This window comes from Ovis canadensis, chromosome 4 (assembly GCF_042477335.2).
Source record: "Ovis canadensis isolate MfBH-ARS-UI-01 breed Bighorn chromosome 4, ARS-UI_OviCan_v2, whole genome shotgun sequence".
Taxonomy (NCBI): domain Eukaryota; kingdom Metazoa; phylum Chordata; class Mammalia; order Artiodactyla; family Bovidae; genus Ovis; species Ovis canadensis.
In genome coordinates this window covers 80,129,727-80,144,957 of record NC_091248.1, presented here as the reverse complement: position 1 = coordinate 80,144,957, position 15,231 = coordinate 80,129,727, and the positions used below count along the sequence as shown (strand labels likewise).

The following is a 15,231-nucleotide window of genomic DNA, read 5'->3' as shown; positions in this document are numbered from 1 at the left end:
CTGTGCCCACAGACCAGCACTCACTCCTTTTCCTGTAGGTTTGTTCCAGCGGCTCAGATGATGAGGTTTGCCCTCCTCTGTAGACCAAGATGGTGCTCCAGACCCAATCAAAGGACCTGTTGAGGGCTGGGGTTCCTGCAGGGCCAGCAGCCCTGAGCCACCTCCGCTCTCACTGGCTGCTGGGAGGAGTGGCTGGGCTCAGAACTTGGGCAGTGGCCAGGCATGGAGTGTGGGCCTGAGTCCTGGTTAAGCCTGTGCTTAGGCTCAATGCTCTTTGAAGCCAGGGGTTAGGGCTCAGCCCCATTCTGGGGTCAGGGCTAACCTTCCTTTTCTTGGGACCAGAGTTTACCTCTGTGAGAAGCTGACTGGCTTAGAAAAAGGAGGGTGAGGTTTCTGTGCTGAGAGCATCTCAGGCCTGTCTCTGCAGGGAGCTGGCTTTATTCCCAGCGGTCTTCCTGTTGCAAGATGGGCATTGGAGCAGCCTCTTGAGTCTGGGTCAGGGAGGGAAACTTCGTCTTTATTCCCCTCAGGGACCCCACAGAGCAGATCTCCATGGCCCCGTGGGGTAAAGGAAAGAGAACAGACACTGTGATGTAGTACATAGCTCAGCAGGGCTGTGACCTACCCAGTGTCGGAGAGACAACATTCGCCTCTGAAGACAGGCTCTTCCCTGTCTAGGCAGAAGTACAGCCAGGAAGCTCTTAGTCCAGGAGCTCAGCCCACAGCCTGAGGCTCACATGGGGCTCTGTCTTCTCCTTCCAAAACATGCTCTCCCCATCTTCTGTCTAGGAGTACCCTATCCTAACAACTCCTGTTAGGGATTGTCAATAGGGAATGGTTGCCCACATTTTGCAGGTGGAGAAACTGAGGTCCAGAGAAGGAAAGTGGCAACACCTAAGATCAGCAAGTCAGTGGCCAAACAAAACCTTGGACTCAGGTCCCCAAGCCATAGGTTAGACACGAGGCACAGGGGGCTGGCAGGTCCTCAGTGGTGGTGGGTAGCGAGGGAGGGCAGGGAAACTCCAAGATCTGTTTAGCTGGGCTTCTGATTGGAGTGCCAGTGTGGTGGGGAGTGCTTCTCTGGGGACTGGGCCAGGCTTTGACGGGGCACAGCATCTTAGCAGCCGGAGGGACCCTATGGGGAATGTTCAATTCAGGTCACGACATTCTGTGGGTCTGCTATGTGTCTAGCGTTATGCTGATCAGTAGGATCAGGGTGAGATAGACAAGGATCCTGCCTACAAAAGGTTCCCCTGCAGGGGTCTCTGTCTAATATCTGGGGGCTACAGTCCAGGCAGCCTTACATACAAAAGGCACTATAACACGCGTGGGCTTTATTTAGCTTGAGACCAAAGCAAGGTCTGAAGAACCCATGTGCTGCATCCCTGAGTTATAGATGACAGTGTTTGACCTTCCTGCAGACACCCAGCAAAGCTGTGGCAGAACCCGGCCTGGGAGCTCCCTGACTCCCAGATGTGGGTGTCACTCCTGTACCCGCTGTAAGGGTCTGCCGCCTCTGATTTAGGCCGACGATGCTGCTCTCCACGCAGCTTCCACCCGGTATCCTTATCTGAGTTGCTTATCCCCTTGGATCCAAATCAGAATGGAGCTGATCAGCCCACGCGGGTTAATCTCTTCCTCTTGACTGAATTTCGTTTCTTTTTTCCCCCCACTAATTGTAGTGACTTTTCGGCGATTTGGACATTTTTCTCGTGCCTGTCTCTGGCTTTTCTGCCACCCTCTTTCCTTTTGGTTTCTTTTCATTGGATCCTTTGAACAGTCACTGGAGGTTTGGGGGAAGGAGGGTGTTTGGGAAGAAGGTCCTTTAACTTTATCCCTTCTCCTGGGAGCCCTCCCAGGCATCAGGTGCAACTTTTGATCCACCCTCCCTGCCTCCCCCGTAGAGACACACATCTTTACTGGGGTGTGATTTCCCAGCTTACTTGTTGCTAAATGGCCTTTAGTAGTATTTAGAGAAATCAGAAGGGCCTGTGTTTACTGTATCCAGGGCTCAGAAAGAATAGGGACAACTTGGAAACTGGAGGAGAAGAGGTCTTGGAGGAGAACAGCTAAAGCTTTAGAGTTCGGGGTGAGAGTTTAAGCCTGGTGTGTATGAAGTGACCTGTGAGGTTTGGGCTCTCAGGCTCCCTGACTCTGATTTTTGTGGCTCACCCAGACCACGGTTGAGGGGTGAGGCCACTTGCCTTAGGAGAGAGTAGTCAATCTTTCAACCTGGGCAAGGTAGAGAATAAATTTGAAGACTAGAATGGCTTCCATTTCTGAATATCCAATTAAACTCTTAATTATTGAGAAAAACATACTTATGTGTCCATCTGTCTCTTTGTACACGAAAAAGACCTTTGATATTCATTGAGGCACATGAAGAAACTTCTCAGATACATGACTTCCTCTCAACAGTGTTCTGAAACTTTGATTTGCAGGCGGATCACCTAGGGATGTTGTTGAAATGCAGATTCTGAGGCAGTAGGTCTGAAACTCTGAATTTCTACATTTCTAAGACGTTCTCAGGTGGTACTGATGCTTCGTCTGGGTAGCAGAGCCTCATACCATCCCTCATCTGTAGAAGAATCTAGTAGCACCCACTGGCATGAAGTGAAAGATGTTGTTAATTAAAGGAGAACCACACACCTGACTGAGGCAAGGATGCTGGGTGGACCTCAGCTTGCCCCAGCTATGGTGTGTGTGATTCAGCTGTCTACCTCAGCTAAATGATATGTCAGTACATGTCAGGGACCTTCAGACTTACTCTTACAGAGCTGGGATCACACATTCCGGATCCATGAATGCCGAAGGTCTGGGCTCTTTGGGCGTATCCATTCTCATTTGCATCAGACCCCCGCAGGTCTCTCAGTTCACCAGCAGCTCTGGTTCACGGTGCCTAACAAGGTGTGTGGAATGGGCCTCTCCTTTGCAGTCTGACAAGATGGCGCAGCTCTTACTCCATCTCTTAGATGTTTGTCAGGGGTGGGGAAAAAAATGGGTAGTGCCAGCCCAAGGGTAAGCAGGACTGAGAGGGGCTAGAAGAGATGGAAGTTGAGCCTCTCTGAGGAGACAGAGCTCTGTGTCTCCCCCAGGGGCAGGTAGAGCTGAACAGGCATCCTGGACCCAGGTGTGGATGGCTCCTTAAGGTGGCTTATTTCTGCAGTCAGTGGAGCAGAGCCCGAAGGGTGTCCCCTCAGCCCGCAGTCCCTGCCTGTTGAACTTCTATGGAGAAGTCTAGGCAGCGCTGTGCAGTGGAGCCTCAGCAGTGGTGCAGGGCCTCCAGTCTGGGCAGCGCTGTGCAGTGGAGCCTCAGCAGTGGTGCAGGGCCTCCAGTCTGGGAACCACCACCACCCGTGGCTGTTGAGCTGCTGCAGTGTGACTCAGTCCACTCAGAAAGTGGATTTTTCATCTCATTTCAGCTTGCCTGGTGGGTGTGTAGTGTCTATCATCCGCATCCTGTCCACCCATCCTACCTCTTCTCCGCTTAGGCCCATGCCGAGGTGCTCAAGGTTCGGTCAGAGGAAGGCGCAGGCAGAGGAGGGAGAGGGTCAGGGGATGACCAGTGGATGTTCCAGTTGGCTTTCACAAGCAAGCCTACAGCTGGCCTGATTTTAGGTGTTTCCAGCTGCCCCTCTTGCCTTGGGATCTCTGGCAAGGCCATGCCCCAAGCCTGGAGCTAACTCCGGAGACAGCTCCTGGTCCCGTGTTGAGACCCAGCCAGGCCCCACTTCTAAACACACACGCTCTCCCGTGAACCCCACCGCCACCTTTTGGTTTCCCAGTGTGAGTGCTCACGTATGCCTGTGTGTCTGTGTGCACACGTGTATATGTAGGGGTGTGTGTGTTTCCATGTCCAGAGCTGACCGCATCTCGGCCCTCAGCTTCCTCCATGTGATGCCCCCGCTCGTCTCTACACCCTGAGCCGCTCTACCCTCCCTGTGAGCCGTGCCGCTCTAAGTTCCCACCTCAGTTTCTCGTGGCCCAATGCCCCCAGCTGACAGAAATGCTGATCTTGTCACACCCAGCAGCTGCGTGCAGAAATGCTACTGCAAGCCACAGCGGGCTCAGCAGCACTCTTGCAAGATGTCAGAACTGTCCACCATTACTCTGTAAGTGTGCGTGGCGTGGCTGTGGCCGGGTGTGCTGGATGGGAGGGGGACGCATGCTGCTGCTGCCTCCACCTGGAGCTCCCGTCTGCCCAGGCTGGAGGAGAGCGGGGAGTGAGCCTGTGCCTCCAGCCCTGAGCCCTTGCCCGGCTGTTGCATGTTGACATCTGTGCGTCTTGTGAGTTCTCTGCAACCCTGTGGCCTGCGGTATGAGGGGAGGTGGTAGGGATGGGGCTATGGACGTCGTGGGAGCAGCCGTGGTGCAGCTGGTTCTGAGGAGGAAGCAGCTTGGAAGCCTCTGCCGATGCTGCTTCGACGTGTGGTCTTCCCCCAACACCCCACTTCTCTAGGTTTCAGCCTTTGCAGCTGTCAGATGATTTTTAAGAGCCTTGAGCTTGAACTCACTTAGACGGTCCCCCTGCAGGGGGCGGGACCCTCACCCAGGTGCCTCACTCACACGTCACCTGCAGAGTGACGTACTCCCACACAAGCCTTTGAGATGGGTACTTGTATTATCCTCTATTTACAGGTGGGGAAACTGAAGCACAGAGAGGTGAAATGACTCACTCAAGGCCAGAGGTTGGCAGGGCGAGGAATTGAACCCCCAGGGAGTCCTAAGCACTAGACCCTGAAGCATCTCTAGCTGGAGCTCCAGCCCCTATTTGAAAAGCCCTCTAAGTGGGGGATCCCACTGTCATTTGGGCATCTCTGGTTGTAGGAAGCTCTCCTTTGTGTTTCTTTAGGCCCCTTCTGCCCATCGATGCCTTCTTGGGGCAGGAGGACAGAGTCTAAAGGCTTGTGTCACTGTCTCTCTGGCTTAATCAGATCATAGCGTGATTCTGTGACTCCCCAAGGAGGGGTTCTAAGGTTCAAACCTTATGTCCCCCTTCCAAGGCCTCTGGTCCTCGCTCTGAGGGACAGCAGTCCCCGAACTCTGAGACCCAGTGCCTTCCTCGTCCACTTCCACTGCTGCGTCTGTCAGGAGTCACTTGGATGCCTGGGTCCCTGGCAGGAATCCCTCGTTCTTTCTGGGCCATTGTAGGGCTGCGGGGGAGGGAGGGCAGGGCCCTTGGGTTGCACTCTGGTATGCTAGGGGCTGGGAAGTGCTCGAAGGCTTGTGTTTCTCACATACTGAACCCGTCCCGTCCTCTGCCACCACAAATGCTGGAGAGGGTTGGCCTTTTGATTTCTAGGGCTTTCCCGGTGGCTCAGATGGCAAAGGGTTTGCCTGCAGGGCAGGAGACCCGGGTTCAGTTCCTGCATCGGCAAGTTCCCCTGGAGAACAGGATGGCAACCCACTCCAGTGTTCTTGCCTGGAGAATCCCATGGACAGAGGAGCCTGGCGGGCTACAGTCCATGGGGTCACAAGAGTCAGACAGGACTGAGCGACTAACACTTTCACTTGTCAAACTGCACAGACAGATCCCTGGAAACAGACCCATTTGGGGAGAGGCGAAAGGGACTGCAGGAGGTCGGGCTGCCTTCTCTCCTCAACTTCTTCAATTAAGCTGCTCTTTAAAGTAACCTCTTTAGTCAGGGTCACAGAGGGGCCCTCAAGATGTCCATGCTCCTGTGTTTCCAGACAACTTTGCTTTTCATTCTTCAGCCAACACTCCCTGCTATCCTCTGGGGTGAGGCTCTGGGTGCCTGGAGATGAGCGGGACCTGGGCGCTCAGGTCATGCCCAGTGTCAAGGGCTCTGGGGTGTATCATCCCAGGCCCGTGTGGCTGTACCTTCACGGACGCACACTTTCTGAGCATGGGCCCCATGCCTGGCAGATGCTGGCCAGGGTAGATGACAGATAAGTGAGGCACCACACCTGCCATCAAGGAGCCACTTCTGAGAGAGGACAGACAGAGGAGAGGAGAGGTGAGAGGCTAGGGTACTCCAAGACCACAGCCAGGCTCTGAGTGGGATCCTGTTGACCCCCACTCTGGTCCAGGCACCCCCACGTCTTGCAGAAGCGGCCACCTGTGAGCATGTGGAAGATTGGTGGGTGCTGGGCAGTTGAGGGGTTTTTTCCCAGGACTGAGCCATGACCCGCTTGGAGGTCTCCCCAGGCTATTCCTTCCCCTTTCTTAGCGTACCTCCCCTCTGCTTCTCTTTCTTCCCCTTCCCCATCCTTTCCCTCTGAGTAGGCGTCACTCAGACTCTATGGACTCTGCTTCTCCTGAAAATCTGGAGCCCTCACATTCAGTGGAATAGTCTCTCCCAGAAAGGCTGGGGTTGGGAAGAGAGAGGGGCACCTAGTGTAACTGCCCCAGACCAAAGGGCTGCCCCCATCTTCTGCTACCCACCTCATGGACTGAGGTCTGCCAGAGAGGGTGAGGCTGAAGCTCAGAGGGCTCCAGGGGGCAGACTGCACCTGCAGGGTGGGGCCGGTTCTTCCAGGAGGTCCAAAGAGAACCAGTCTGCTGGGGTGGGCGGAGATGGGGTCCCACTCTTGGAGGCCCCCTGGGAGGCCCCCTGCCCTGAGCAGGACCCACAGGAGCCCACGTCACCATGCTTCCTCTTGGTGTTTCCCCGTGGCTTCTGTGCCCCATCCCCTCAGGGTCCCACTCCGCTCGGCTTAGGAGCCAGCTGCAGTCAAGGAACCCCAGGAGAGCTGGGCGCAGGGGGTAGTGAGGTCCCTAGGGCCATTTCTCTCTTCCCTCTGCCACTCCCACCCCGCAGACAGCCGTCTTCACAACCTCTGACTCAGTTTCCCAGGTGGCAGGTTCCTCCTGCTGGATGGTGGCTGTTTACGTTCAGGGTCAGTAAATCCTCCCTAGCATCCCTCCCATGAGTCTCCTTCTGTGCTCCACCCTCTGGGCCCATCCCCCTCACAGTGGTCAGCACCTCCCCACCGCCCTCCATGAGCGTCCCTGGCCAGCCCCAGACTCAGAGAAGCTGGCTGTCTCTCTGGTCCCCTAGAGCTGCTCTTTCCAGGCGCAGAGAGCTTCCTTTCAGAGCTGAAAAATGTTTGTTTTGCTTGAGGATGCATCACGTTGTCTGTCCGAATCCCACCGCAGGATTTTGCCCTGACTTCACTTTTCCAGAGGGCTTCATATCTCCCCAGAGAGGTTTCTGCCAATCACATACTCACCCGTGCACGTTCAGTGGTTCCACGGGACACCAGTGTGGCCTAGGGGGATGGGCACCCCGCAGACTGAGGGAAGTCTCCCCAGAACTTCCCAGGGAGTTCTGGAAGCTGGGGCTCTGTTGACCATCTCCCCTAGGACCCACACCCTGGGAGAGAATCCTGAGGGCATCCATGGGCACGGGCTCCTCCTGGGAGAGGAGGGGCTGAGACTGCGGTTCTCTGCCCTGCACGGCTCCGGCCTCAGGCCCTGGCGGCCCCCGGAGCAGACAGCTTGTTCTCTCCCGACAGACGGCTCGCCAGGTCCACCCTGCTGCTCATCCCACTCTTTGGAATCCACTACACGGTCTTTGCTTTCTCCCCGGAAAACGTCAGCAAGAGGGAGAGACTCGTGTTTGAGCTGGGTCTGGGCTCCTTCCAGGTAGGCGTGGTGTGTGTGTGTGTGTGTGTGTGTGTGTGTGTGTGTGTGTAGGGAAGAGCTTGTGGGGAGCCAGGTCCCTGACCTCTACCTTGTTGGTGGTCCTAAGTCGTTAACTTAAACTCAGCTCTGAGTTTCCCCTTCTGGAATAACAGTACTAGATTAGAAGACACCTGGGAGGGCCCTTCATACTATCTGCCCTCTAGGCTTCCAAGAGAAGACATGCGGGTGCTTTCATGTTGCTGGTGCATCTGGGAGTCCTGAGCCAGGCCTCCCTTGGGCCATCAGAGACAGCAGACAGCAGCTCCCTCTCCCTCAGCATTAGCCCTGGGGATGGGTGGAGTGTCCTCAAGAGACCTCTCTGTCCACATCTGACGTCCTCCTCTGAGTGCTGGAGCTCTGAGTTACCCAGGTCGAGATCCCCAGCACAGGATCTGATCCCAGGGAGCTGAATGAGCTGAACAGGGGATGAACAGTTACATAAATAAGTGATCCAGGGAATGAGAAAACTGGAGGACTAGTAAGTCCGTTCTTGAAGGAATCAGCAGACAGGGTTGTAAATGAATGAGTGAAGCAGAGTGAGTCAGTGCAGGGATGCATGGTGACGCATCAGGTGGGTGCATGAGTGGGTCAGTGAAGGCAAGGTTGGCTCCCTTGAATGTCCCTGGGATACAGTGCCTCTCCCAAGCCCAGCTCGTTAGAGGAGTATTTGACCTTGAAGGTTGAAAAGTTATTCTGTGTATCTGACTTGATTCTCTCCCTCCTCCCATTTATTCTGTGTATCTGACTTGATTCTCTCCCTCCTCCCATTTTAACTCAGTTGTTTCACCTGATCAGGTTCTTACCCTGGCAAGGCTGAGGGGTTTATTGGCAAAGCCCCAGACTGGGAGTCAGAGCCTGGGTTCCTATCTCTCAGCACAGGAATTCTAAATGCACAGACTATAAGTCAAGCATATATGTAGAAGAGCCAAACACCTACTAGGTAGCAGGAACCACGTGGTATTCTGTGCGGTCCATGTACGAAGCTGTCTGGCCAACAGAGTTGGGAGGTGGTGGTGGATAAAGACAGGCTATTCTGTCCTGAAGGAGTGCCGCCCTCAGGGGGCCTGCAGGCTGGCTTGGGAGCCTGGAGAAGACTTTGGGGTATGTGGAGAAGGCCTCTTCTAGAAAGTGGGACAGAGCTGGCCCTTGGGAATGGGAAGGATTTGACCAAGGGAATGTGGGATCCAAAGCTAGGGCTGTGGGTGGGAGGGAATGCCGCCACCAGCCACTTGGCTTCAGGGGTGTGGCCGTCTCAGTGGAGCAGAACTTTGACTGCTTTACTGCAGGCTCCTGGGCAGGTGCTTGCGTCTCGGTCAGCTTATCTTTCTGCTTCCTGGTGTCACTGCCCGCTCCTGCTGCCTCCCACACACCCTACGTGGGAGGTTCCTTGCTAGCATTCTCAGGTTCTGTTTGTTCTCTCTCCTTAGGGCTTTGTGGTGGCTGTTCTCTACTGTTTTCTGAATGGAGAGGTAAGTAAGATCCTGGGTTTCTTAGCGGTGGAGGTGCAGCTTGCTGGGGAGCAGACAGGGGTGTGACCGGCTGGCCACACAGGGTTGATCCTCCAGACCAGGGCTCCGCAGACTCCCAGTGGCTACAGGAGGAGGATGACAGCCTCCCCCCAAGCCTGCCACCTTTCCTGGTGCCAGATTCTCTCCTGCTTTGCTGAGGCCCAGCCTCAGGAGCAGAGATCCTTCCATAAAGGCATCAATTTCTGAGTGCAAACCCGCCTGGGAGGGCTCACCATAAGACAAACCTTAGGAAATGGTACCTACAGTACCATCCACAGGAAATGGTACCTACAGTTCATGAGGCTGCTCTTGGGCAGGGGTGCTGAGCAGGGAGCTGTCCAATGCTCGACACTGCCCCAGCACGCCAGCCTGCCTGCTCAGACCTGTCCCCTGTAGAGTGGACTTGACTGATCCTGGGGAGAGGCCTGGAATCTTCTAGTAATGCTCCCTTGCCAGGCCTCCTGCTTTAGCCTGTTAGGATGATGTTTTGAGCAGAACCCAGAACAGAGATGCTGAGATGGGAGAGGCGCTGAGTGGGTGGGTGGCTTTGAAGAGTGGGGAGAAGTCATTGCACCAAGTGCTTGGGTCTTGGCTGCATGACTGTGGCAGGCTCCCCTGATTCTGTATCTGAGAAATAAGACTTTCTCAGACAACCTGCAGAAGGGTTGCTGCTGCTAAGTCGCATCAGTCATGTCCGACTCTGTGCGACCCCATAGGCGGCAGCCCAACAGGCTCCCCTGTCCCTGGGATTCTCCAGGCAAGAACACTGGAGTGGGTTGCCATTTCCTTCTCCAATGCATGAAAGTGAAAAGTGAAAGTGAAGTCATTCAGTCGTGTCCAACTCTTTGAGACCCCAGGGACTGCAGCCTACCAGGCTCCTCCGTCCATGGGATTTTCCAGGCAAGAGTACTGGAGTGGGCTGCCATCGCCTTCTCCAACAGAGGGGTTAGATAAGGATAAAGAGAGGCGGACAGAACCCTGCAGGTAGTGACTGCAAGAAACAAGAAGAAGTCCAAGCAGCTTATCAGGGCCAATGGTGGAAGTGGGAGCTGGAACTGGAGGCTGTGGGTGCCACACAAAGGTGCTGGTTGGAGGAGGCTGGCATGTGGACTCTGAAACTGGGCATGCCCTGCATGTACCATACTAGGAGCAATGTGTTGGGAGTTCACCCAGAAGGGTGCTTTATTTAGTGATCCTCAACCCTAACAGCATATTGGAATCCCCTAGAAAGCCTTAAAACATGTGGGAGCCCTACCCCAGAGATCTGAGTGTCATGGTTCAGGGGAATGGTCTGGGCATCTGGGCTGTTAAAGCTCTCCAGGAGATCCTCATCCGCAGCCGCTGTTACTGGGCGTGCCCTCCTGGGACGGCCAGGGTGCCCGGATGGGCAGGTGAGGTGTGAGAGGGTGTCCATCCGGCAGTGACCACCCGAGTTGCCGCCCGCAGGTGCAGGCGGAGATCAAGCGGAAGTGGAGGAGCTGGAAGGTGAACCGCTACTTCACCATGGATTTCAAGCACCGGCATCCGTCCCTGGCCAGCAGCGGCGTGAATGGGGGCACCCAGCTCTCCATCCTGAGCAAGAGCAGCTCCCAGATCCGCATGTCTGGCCTCCCGGCCGACAACCTGGCCACCTGAGCCCACCCTGCCCCCTCCTCTCCTCTGTACACAGGCTGGGGCTTCGGTCGGGCGCCGGCCCACGCATGTTGTGCCTCTTCTCTCCCTTCGGGCAGGCCCTGGGCTGGGCGCCTGGCCCCCCGAGGTGGGAGAAGGATGCGGGGCACAGGCGGCTGTCTAGCCTCCCTGTTTTGGCGCTGGGCCCACCCACCATGGGCCCCTGGGCCCTGACCCCAGACATGTAAATACTCCTTTATTTTGAGAAAGTCATCCCATCCCTCCCCCTCTCCTCAGGGTCCCTGCTCACCTCAAGCAGGTCCCCAGATCCACCTCACCCCATCCCCATCAGCCTCAGTAATCACCTGACCCTGAGTGGAAGGCCTCCTATGGGCCGAGGCTGCTGACCTGGCTTTGGGAGCCTTGGGCAGGGGCCTGCCTGACAAGTGCCCCCTGCAATGTCTGACTCTCAGTGTGGACTCTGAGTCTACTTGCCACTCTGTGGCCCTTTGCAGGCCTGGTCCAGTCACCAAGGTTACTGGAAGTCCAGCTTGGATGGTCAGACAGCTTTTTGGTGCGGGCAGACCCATGCTCACCCAATATCTTGGTGTCCAGGTGCCCAGGTGCCCAGCTCCTGGGCATCAGACAGTCGGAAAGCTCCAGGAATCTACCATCAAAGACTTCAGTTTGGATGTAGGGCTAAGGCCAGAGAAAAGTTCTGGTGCTTTTCATCTGGCCCAAGAAAAAATTGCCAAGATCCAGAAAAGTGGATCTGAGTGGAATTTAGATGCAAAGAGCTTGGAGGGATCCACGAGAGAAGACATTCCCCACCTTCGTTATTTTATCCCTGACTCAAGGCAGGCAAGGTTCTTCTGGAAGTTTCCCTTTTCCCCCTCCTGTCCCCAGGCATCACTTGCAGAAGTTTGAGAGATGGATGCCTCAGAGAAACTGCTCCCCAACCATACCTACCACACAGAGCCCCTAAGCCCTCCCCTTTCCTATTTCCCTTGAAGTCAAAGCCATTACTAGGATGAACCAGCCGCCTTCCTGTGAATCCTGCAGCACCTTACACCTCCATGTGCCCAAGTCCAGGGACCGGGGCTCCCCCTCATGCCCCCTCACCCTCATGGACCGTGAGGAACCCTAGTTAGCCTCTGGCTTGGGTTTAGCTACCGAAATCTGAGACCTCTGCAGAGACTTCTCTCTGGATGTTGAGTCAGCATGGATGCCAAATGTGTCCTAGGGCTTGGTGGGGGGAGGTGGGAAACCCCATCCACCATGCCTGTTAGCAGAAGCTGCTGATGGGAGGAGTGACTGCACCCTGACTCCTGTCCTGACCGTCTAGCCGCAAGTTACCGGATCACAGCCTAAGAATTTAAAATGGGGCAGAGCCAGGTTCAGGGAAGGTGGAGGAAAGTGCTAGAGTGCCATAGCCTCTATGTGGGACCCGCTTCATTTGTATCAGCTTATGGTGTTGCTGTCCAAGTGTTTTGTGGGCTTGTTTTGTGGTTGTGTTCTGGAATGCTTGGAGAGTTCGGGGGGATGGGGAATGTTGCTTTGCTTGGCTTTATGAAGAAGAAAGGGCCCAGGGGGCTTAGGGACCTGTTCCTCAAGGCCTGTGAAGTGACTGGGGAAGGGCTTAGTGCTTGCTTTAGAGATAAGCCCCATGTAAAGAGGGAGAACCAGCCTGCTTGCCCTGCCTGGACATACTTGGCAACTCAGGCTGGCGATGGGGTATGTGGTGGCCCTTCCATCCTGCGCCTGCCTCGTGACGCCCTTCCCTCTGTCTGAGTGCCTCGTGTATTACCTGAGGGGCTGTCCTCTGGCCACCTTGCATTTGGGGCCCTGTTGGGAGACCTGTTCCTGGCAGGTTGGAAGGATTCACAGGCTTCAATTCAGAGACACAGCATCTGTCCCAGTGGGGCTCAGACTGCTGACATGGCAGACATAGCGCTCCCTGTTCTGGGCCTCAGTGTCTGCATTTGTGAGATGAGGTGGCTCTCAGGGCTTCTCCAGGCTCTGTGCTCCAATAATTCTCCGGTTCAAAGCCAAGGCGCTAGAAGGGCATGCATCATTCTTGTGTGTATCGCCTATGGTTCTGGAGTGTCTGTGTTTGTTACATGTGGAGGGAGGGGGGAGTTCTGTATATTTTCCCTGTCTTAGAAAAGGGACACCTGTCCCTTCCATTTGGACCCTGAGAGTGGAAGCTGGCGGGCCGGAGGGAAGGCTCAGGCCAGGGGCCGTCGGCCAGGTGCCTGCAGAACCATGTGCAGACCCCCCTGTGTCCCAGCCGGGTCAGGATGCCACGACTGGGTGGGCAACAGCTATCCCCAGATCCTAGGAGCAGTCCCTTGAGTATGGCCCCTGTTTCTTCGTCCTCATACCCACCAGCAGGTCTGTTTCACATGGAAGAGGAGGCTTTGATTTTATACATTTATCATCACAAAACAGCAAAAACAAAATCCATCCCGAATCCCCATGCCATGCTGCCACCTGAGCCCTGAGCCCACATCCTCATGGAGGCTCCAGGTTTCTGCTGGCTGGTTTTTCTCTCTGAACAGATGATTGCCAGCCTTGTGAGCAGATGCAGTTGATGTATTTTGAATGCTCCAGGAGGGTAGGCAGCTGTCCTTCAGGGTCATGGCAGTGGGGGGACAGTGTAACGAAGGGTTACTTCCCTCTCTGACCGTTTTTTTTTCCAAATTTGTATAATGGGCCAAAAGACTAGATAGTTTGTGTAGCCCCCTAGATCTCTGAAATTCTTGTCGAAACACCAGCTATCTACTGGGAATGGCTCCAGGCAAAGACTGCAGTGTTTGCCTGGGCCTGGAACAGGTAGGAATCATGCTGAAGGATGAGGGGCTAAAGGGCCTTGGAAAGGGCCAGGCTGGAGAGGAGCAGAGTTATCCGACTCCATGACTCTAGAAGGGGGCTGTTTTTGTTCTATGCAATCTTGAAGAACAGAACTCGTCCAGGGGAGGCTGAGTTTTCCTTGGGATAAAGAAATCTCTCATCCTCAGTCATGACTGTCCCATCAAGGAACAGGCAGTGTTGGGAGAGACTCCAGCCCTGGGGGAGATGGGTCGCCAAGTAAAGGATGCTGAGCCTGTCAGGGAGCCTGTGAGGGGCTGGAGTGTGGGTATATGGGTTCAGGGCCTCTCTGGTGTTTCCCAGCATGACAGACTTCATGACTCCCCACCATGCCTGAGGCCAAGCCACCTTTTCTGTCTCTGGGGCAGCTCTATGACCCTACTCAACACACCCAGTGGCCCGCAGTCATTCCATCTCTAACCCCCAGCCCTCCCTGAACCAACTTCCCCAGGGGACAGGACCAGAGAGCTGGAGCCAGGCTCAAGGCGTCAAATACTCCCAAGTCCATCATCACCCACCATGAGTGGATAATGACTCATCGCCCTCACCTGACACTCTCCCTTCCCAGGAGGAAAGCTTGAAGAGGCTTTCTTTGTAATATTCTGAGTACTCTTGACCCACCCAAGGCTACCCTAGAGTCAAAGCAGGGAGTGCTTCATCATCATAAATTCCTGCTTGGGGCCCAGTGACCATGGATGCCTGCTGGAAGAGCTCTGAGCCGGGAACAGGGGACCTGGGCATCTCCTGGCTCTGCCATTGATCTGCTGTTTGGCCTGGACTCCTTCCTCATGTAACTCTGGGGAGACACACAGAGCACTAGAGCTGGGAGGAAACTTGGTGGTCTGCAGGTCAAGCCTCCCCCTCGGGCTGCTGAGAAAACCCTGACAGGTGGGCTTAATATGATGCTTGTGCCATGTTGGGACCCAGGATGCTTTACAAACCTGAGTGGGGAAATGGGCCTGCTGATGTGTGTGCCTGCCCTGTACATGAGCCAGAACAAGACACCCAATAAAGCTTCTGACCAGAAAACATTCAGCCTTGCACAGGAGAAGGGCTCTGGCTATGGAGGGTGTCAGGACTCCAGACTGCAGGAGGAGCCTGGGGTTGGTATCATGACGGGAGACCTGTGTTCCAGTCTGGCTTCACCACCTGCTCTGTCCTCCAGCACTGATCCTCTCTGGGCCTCTGCTTCTTGATCTGAGAAATGGGAGGACCTGATTTTCAATCTGACCCACAGGTCAGGAGTGAGATTCAAGTGAGATGCCTTGGTGTGTAAAAGGGAAACTTCACAGATGTGAGCTGTTTCTGGGGTAAAGACCTCTGAAAGGGGGACCCCATGCTGTTTGTCAACTGCTTTGAGCCCTCCTGGATTAACCTTTGCCTCATTTGTAAAACCACCAGCACTTGGGGGGGTTAGGGGAAGGCCAGTGGGCTCTGATGGACACAGAATTCCAGGTTTATTCCCATCAGCTGATTGGTTGTTCCGGAGATAGAATGAGGAGACTTCCATATGGGTGATGTCAGTGTTTCCATGCCACCCCCATGGGAATCCTTCAAGGATCTGGGACATCCTTCAAGTAGGCTGTGTGCCTG

The 15,231-nt window shown here is 55.0% G+C and overlaps 1 protein-coding gene across 5 annotated transcripts in view; it reads left to right on the top strand.

The window, feature by feature from the left end:
- Positions 1-14,356, top strand: part of ADCYAP1R1 (ADCYAP receptor type I) — a 61,007-nt gene extending 46,651 nt beyond the window's left edge. For 2 of the 5 annotated variants that reach the window (XM_069586712.1, XM_069586711.1), the window contains 4 exons: positions 4,029-4,112; positions 7,480-7,609; positions 9,076-9,117; positions 10,603-14,356. In XM_069586712.1, the coding sequence (XP_069442813.1) occupies positions 4,029-4,112; positions 7,480-7,609; positions 9,076-9,117; positions 10,603-10,791 (445 nt within the window). In that variant the 3' untranslated portion in view covers positions 10,792-14,356. The remainder of the gene's footprint in view (positions 1-4,028; positions 4,113-7,479; positions 7,610-9,075; positions 9,118-10,602) is intronic. The other 3 variants (XM_069586714.1, XM_069586713.1, XM_069586709.1) reach the window with 2 other exon arrangements.
- Positions 14,357-15,231: the final 875 nt, after the last annotated feature.